Raw genomic sequence first — 6678 nt, 5'->3', positions numbered from 1 at the left:
TACAAATGAGACAGAGGAATACACGAAACCCATTTTCTAATAACTTTCTGTTTGTCGCCCTTTCAAAAAATCAAAATTTGTAAGATAGAATAGTATARTAGATACCGTCAAGAAGATTGTGGTTTTAATATTAATTGATCCGATTAATAGGTATGTTAAAATTAKTTTTTTTGTGGTAAAATTTAAGAACCACACCATGTCATTTTGTACATTTCAAAACAAATACATCAAAAGGTAAGAGTGAGAGAATAAAGGCAGTTTCTTGTATAAAGACAAAATATTACCYAATTCTGTCATATTATCTGTATGCAAGCTTCATACTATCAGAAATAATAGTCAAAAGTAATTGATAAAGAAATTGGGAACTTAGCATCATTCCACAAAATTTTAGTTTTTTCTGAAGGCAGTCAGGGACACAAAGTTGACTAAAAAGTAACAAGCGCGAGTCAAAAATTAGTGAGAAGGGTGGAACCAGGTSGATGAGGAAATCCATCCCATAAAGAAGCACCAGTTCTCAACGCAGCCGTCCCAGGTTTGATTCCCAATCCTCTCCTTCTCCTTGTCAAACTACTAACGAAGAGGCTGCTATAGTGCCAAAAAAAAAGGGGTCACAGTGTAGTGAAAATGTTCACATTTATTGCRGAAATAACTACAGTTTCAGAAAGCAGACCATCTAAGAGGTGCAATGATACATAAATATACTGAGCAAAACAAACACACTGACGTCTGCACAGAAATCTTTATAAGGACATTTATTAATGGATTTCAGACAYGATATCTTAAAGCTGTGAATCTTATTGCATGTTTTGGTGTGGCATATAGATGTAGATAATGCCATCAGAATGAGGTCAATAACATGTTTTAGAGTGTGAAAAAACAAATCAGTCCAAAAGCTTTCAAGCTTTCTATCTGACTCTGATCTGAGAAAGACACCGTAAACATCGTCCCTCTAAACACCCTAAAACTCTGCTGGTCCTCATGAAGATACCTTTACAGACAGACACACACACACACACACACATTAAAACAGTAGACATGATGAATTTCCTTTACATCTCAAAAACATCTCTCTGATCAAAGCAGAGGTGAACACTTCAGGTCGATTTGCAAACACAACAGCAGCAGGAAGACAGCTAAAGAAGTAGACACACATGCACACACACATACCCGGCAATGTAACAGAGGGAGATACAATACAGCACTCAGATGAAGCGTCAGTACACAGAAATATATTGCATAAATTGAGTYTTTTTCTTCTCAAGTGTTACTATAGGTTTTTCTACCGAGGGTAGGGTAAATGGCTTGTATCAGGTAATATCATCTTGAGCTCCGTCTTCAAGAGGCTTGATTTAAATGTAAAGACACATAATGATATGAGGAATGTTTCAAAACAGCAAGCACTGATTCTGACAAACTTCACTGGACAGGAAATAAATGTAAGGACAGACCCTGAAAAGCTGAGTCATTAAGGGAAARGRRRAAAAAAAAGACATTTAGGGATTACTGAAAAAGAAATCCMASGGAATACAACATTAAAATATCCGAAATTTAAGAGGGTAAACCTGAAAGAAATAAGTAAAAAGTTGCAWAAATGCTCACTCTTTCTACAATTAGAACTTGTGCTTTTTCATCTGTTCTCCACCTTGCAGCTGTATTTTTAATGCGGGCTCATTATTTGTCYGTAGACAGAAGAAAAACAACTTTAACATGACAGCTAATGGGACATGATCGTTTTCAGGAAATGTGTTTGGACATCCAGATTTAGAGTATGTGGTATATTTGCAGCTCTTATTTCCCCAGTTCTTTTATGCCCTTTAGAGAGAGTTGTTACATAGTAATGCAGTAGATTGTCAATGACTTTGTAACGGCATAAACTTGTAACACTACACATTTAAAAAACTTTAAACATTTGCTATATTTGTCATGTTGAATACTGTATGAGAAGAGTCAGTAAATCCATAAATATTTCTTTCTGATCATTCCAAACTTCAGTTTTTATTTGCCATAATATATCTTGATCAGGCTAAAATCAAAGGGACTCATTGCATGTAGTTATTTAAAAACATGTCAAACATGTTTGAAATAAGCTTGGACCTTTTTCATTTTAAGACAGGGCAGKGATAACTCCAGTTAAGTTTTTTTGGCTTGTTTCCATGAGGCAGCRCCACCTGCTGCTCATCTAATAAGCATCAGAGTACTAGGAGGAAACGCATCTTTGCATTTCACATTACTGATTTTTCCAAGTATGGATAGGGATCTGTAAAGCCAATGCGACTGATTTTATCCTTGTCTGAGGTGGTTTATGTTGGGCAACTTGTCTCTTTTTCCAACTTCCAACTTAAAAGTTTCATAACTTTTAAATATCGTTTTTGCTTCAGGTAGAAAAGATGGAAAAATGTTTAGTTAAAGAAACTCTGAACTGTTGCTGGAACATTATTGTTATTTTACCTGTYAGCAATGCTTTTTGATAGTATTCTGTAAATAAAAAAAAAAAGCTCTAGCCCAGAATATTACCTGTCATCAATGTCCACTCACTCAGTGTGACTATTTCACCCATTTCTTATGACATTTCACTAGTGACCTTAGATTTATAATGATGTATTTAGGAATACAATGTTAATAATAATAATAATACACTTGATGCAAAGTGGAACATTTCTGATGAAACAAATGAAAATTACTGTGACTGGTGCTCTGAACCTACATCTTAGTGGAASTAATGCTAAAATTGTAAGTTTATGTTTTGTAGTGATGCACCACTCAATCGGTCAGCGATCAGACTTGGATCAAAATGGTGAAATAATAATAAAACCTTTTTTCCCCGAATTCAATAAATGCAATCAACCAACAGTATCTACTTTAAAGCACTTTGTTYTGAGTTTACTCACAAAGTTGCAACAATATTGTAATTTCTGTTGGGTTTAACACTACCTCTGTCAAAACACTGACAGCACATTTCCCTGCTATTTAAAAAAACAAACAAATAAAAAAAGAAAACAGTCATAATTGGAATCGGTATTGGCCGGGAAAAGCCTGATCGGTGCATCTCTAATACTCAGTTTTTGAGAATTTGCGATAATATTAGTAACGTTACGTTGTGTCTCACACAGAAAGATAAAACAATTCACTCTTGAGTGTATTAGTGCCACTGTTTTTCTTAACGCCAGTACTCTACAGACATTTCATACCTAAAAAATTACATCCACCAAATCTGCAACATCCAGGCTAAAAACATTTCGGAAAGTGGAAGTAGCAGCAGAGCCCTGTAAGTTCAAGTTATGGGTTGGTAAGTTCCTGTAGTGGAAAACTGCCTTTTTGTAATGGGTGTCCATCAAYACTGACATCAAAACGTGCGACACGAGGACGAGGTTCGCTGTAAAACCCTGGTGAACGTAAATGTTAACATCTAACTACGACTGAACAAGCTGCCTGTGTGACTCTACAGTAAATATTCTACAGTACACACTACTGTAAAATCACAGCTTATTGTCTTAATACCTTTAACTGACTACAGATTACTGTTAGAATAAATGTGGACTGACTCTTGTAATGATATATATGAATATATATTTTACCTATATAACAACTTCTATTCATGTTTTTCTAAGTCTACAATACTATCTGGATTGTTTTCATCTCTAAGGAATCTACTGATCTATTGCTGATCTATAAAGTGCATTAAAGTGGGTAACAACACAGCAACACCATGAACACAGTGAGGTTCCTGCTTTGACGAGCAGAAACCGAATCCCTTTTTGACCTCATTCTCCAAGTGTAAATCTTTAGTGTTTGCTGGTAAACTAACAAAAAACATAGCATCAAGACAAAAGTTAAAGGGTAATTCAGATCCYTGTCGAGAAATTCTCTAAAACATACATRGACATTATTATAAAATCATAGTGTGTAGAGTAAAACTGGAGGGTTAAAGTRCCCAGTTGCTGTCTGGTCAGGTCCTCGGTAACGATCGTCCTACAGATGCTGCTGTGGATTCAGTCAGTGGGAGCGGAGTTCTGCTGGACGGYCTTCAGTAAGGAATCTGGTTCTGGTAGTACTGCAGCATGTCATACGTTTTGCTCCTGTTCAAAAGAAACAACAGAAAACACATGGTACTCCATAAGGGGAGTTTCATTGTAATGAACGGGACAGACAACGTTCTGGRGTATCTGCAGGTTTCAGCAAGTCAAATTTAAGACTTAAATTTATGACACTACTGATGTTTTTCTCACCTGCTACTGAGGAAACAACTCTGGATGATTTTTATCATGAATGCTGCTGCTTCTTTCTCACTCATCTGCGGATTAAAACGTCCCCTGAAAAAGAAAGAAATGAATTATGGAATAAYAACACACAAAATCTCTAAAAGTTCTGATCTGCAACACAGAGAATTTGCATCTGTGTGAGTTTTACTAACTTAAGAAGTTTGATGGTTTGTCCTCTGAAACATGGCAACCCCGTGTCCAGCATGAGGGTCACCAGGGAAACCACTGCATCCATGTAAGGTCTGTGAAGACAGAAAAATAACAAAAAACAAGAAGGGAACAAAAGGTCGACATCTGCAACAAAACCCATCTGACAGAATAAAAGCAACTTATTAGCGTGTATAAATCTGGATGTTTCTTACCGCACAGCCAGATACCCTCTGACACACATCTCCATGAACCATTTGAAAGGCGTAGCCTCCATTTTTCCTCCCATGATCATCACCATCTCGTCCGTCAGCTTGATGTCCGGCTCCCAGCCCAGGTTACCGCCTGGGGAGCTCTCAAACATAAATCCAAAATCTGGATAAAACAAAAATAATTTATCCAAAATCACTTTAAAAAAATGACCTTCAAATGTGACAAATTATTCTGTTGGTCCATGAAAGCTCATCTACACAGAGCGCAGGATTATTGTTCATGAATCGGAGTTTCACARGAAGCGGCCGCTGTACCAATGTGGATAAGGTGACCCTTGCTGTCCAACATGATGTTGCCGTTGTGTCTGTCTTTGATCTGTAGCAGGAACAACAGGAGGCTGTAGGCGGCCATACTGCGGATGAAGTTGTACCGAGCCTGTAGGAAAAGAGGAGAGGAGTTAAATAAAACAACTTCTGTCAAAGAAAAGAAGAAAAAAGAAAAACAGGACAATAATCAAAACAAAGTCAAATATTTCAAACTCCAGACCTTCTGGAAGGCCAGAGTGGATTCATCGCCGTACTGGTTACGGAAATAATCATACATCCCAAAGTCTGTCTGGCGACCGAGCTGGTCCCTGGATTTGCAGTCTGGGATGCATTCGATTACACCGCACTGAGGAAAGGAGCATCAGTCCAAATCAATCAAGTTCTCTAAACTTCACTAGAATTCAGCAGCATGAACGATGGAGACGTTCAATGTTTAGAGGTAAAGACGGCAGTCGGTGCTTTGACTACATCTCATAAATACTGTTCCAACTCAGACAAACAGGAGGTCAAAGTCACTGAACCTGAAATGCCAAAAATAACAGATAAATAAACAGATGGTACGGATGCACCGATTTCAAAATTTGGATCGATAGCAAACGTTAATATTAGCACTGGGTATCAAATCAGAAATACACTGTGCTGATGTTAAGCCAAACAGAAAGGGCTGAGCTTTTCACATATTGGTGTTTTTGCATTTAAGGCAATAAAATGTGCATTTTCTCATGTAAAAGTGGAACAGAATTATTTGTTTATCTACATCATTTAATGTTCTAATATTGCATGAAATAGGCTTAACGATTAAATACAAAATCTGCAGAATGTATCGATTTTTTTTTATCTGATTAACTGATTAATTGTTGGAATAATTGATAGAGTAATCAATTACTAACATAATTGTTAGTTACAAAAATAAAGAGAGGTGAGGAGTTGAAAGAATAGTATCAGAAAGTGTGTTACCCCTGGTGCCGTGGCAACCACTCTGTAGGGAAAGACAAACAGGTCCAGACCCACCAGCTGGAAGATGTTCTTAAACAGCCCAATAATCTGCAGAGCCAGCATGTCCTGGAGGACGGAGAGCATCACAGGACGGTCAACAAAACTTCAGCCACTGCTGATAGTCTGGAGATGTACGCATTCAGGTGAACAGACCTGCTACCCGTACCTGTCTGCAGTCGTCTCCCACTTTAAAGATGGCCGCCTGCCAACAAACCCTGCGCGATCCGTCTGGATTTTCCTCTCCGTCTTCCACAGAGTCGGACGGACAGCGAAGACCCTCCCTCTCCAGTTCGCTCACCCCACAGCGCTTCACCTTAAACTTGGCCAGATAGGGAGCCTTGGCAGCGCTGAAAACACATACACACTGATGAAATACACACAGGAAGCCATGGGGCTAATGAAAACATATTCTGCAACATAAGATATAGTTACCTCTGCATGGGGGTTCCAGACTTGTAGTCGATGTCCAGCACTATGGCTTCTGGATTACTGGGTAGGTAACAACCTGGAAGACGTAAAGTAGATGGATAACTCAGGTTGTCTATGTTCTCATGTTTATTTCTATTCCTGCGGTGTGAGGCAGTTCATTTTCCATCCCTCCTGGGCATGCTGTGTGATGTTTTGTTGTTTTTTTTTTTACTTGTTAAAAGTTTTCTGGATAAAATACACACTGGATATTTTAGAAGAGACAAGTTGGGAGAAGAAAAGAAACTCGTTGGATAAAGTAAAAGCAAGGG

The 6678-nt window shown here is 38.0% G+C and overlaps 1 protein-coding gene across 2 annotated transcripts in view; it reads right to left on the bottom strand.

Moving 5' to 3' along the window:
• Nucleotides 1-616: 616 nt before the first annotated feature.
• Nucleotides 617-6678, bottom strand: part of pi4kaa (phosphatidylinositol 4-kinase, catalytic, alpha a) — a 31900-nt gene continuing 25838 nt past the window's right edge. For both annotated transcript variants that reach the window (XM_008423282.2, XM_008423283.2), the window contains exons 46-54: nucleotides 6374-6446; nucleotides 6108-6288; nucleotides 5903-6007; nucleotides 5166-5291; nucleotides 4934-5054; nucleotides 4622-4781; nucleotides 4412-4501; nucleotides 4227-4310; nucleotides 617-4076 (exon numbers count right to left, since the gene is read on the bottom strand). In XM_008423282.2, coding sequence (XP_008421504.1) covers nucleotides 4025-4076; nucleotides 4227-4310; nucleotides 4412-4501; nucleotides 4622-4781; nucleotides 4934-5054; nucleotides 5166-5291; nucleotides 5903-6007; nucleotides 6108-6288; nucleotides 6374-6446 — 992 coding nt within the window. In that variant the 3' untranslated portion in view covers nucleotides 617-4024. The remainder of the gene's footprint in view (nucleotides 4077-4226; nucleotides 4311-4411; nucleotides 4502-4621; nucleotides 4782-4933; nucleotides 5055-5165; nucleotides 5292-5902; nucleotides 6008-6107; nucleotides 6289-6373; nucleotides 6447-6678) is intronic.

Source organism: Poecilia reticulata, linkage group LG12, assembly GCF_000633615.1.
Source record: "Poecilia reticulata strain Guanapo linkage group LG12, Guppy_female_1.0+MT, whole genome shotgun sequence".
NCBI classification, from domain to species: Eukaryota; Metazoa; Chordata; class Actinopteri; order Cyprinodontiformes; family Poeciliidae; genus Poecilia; species Poecilia reticulata.
Note: the sequence above shows the minus strand (reverse complement) of the source record. Positions and strands in the feature narration are given on the sequence as shown.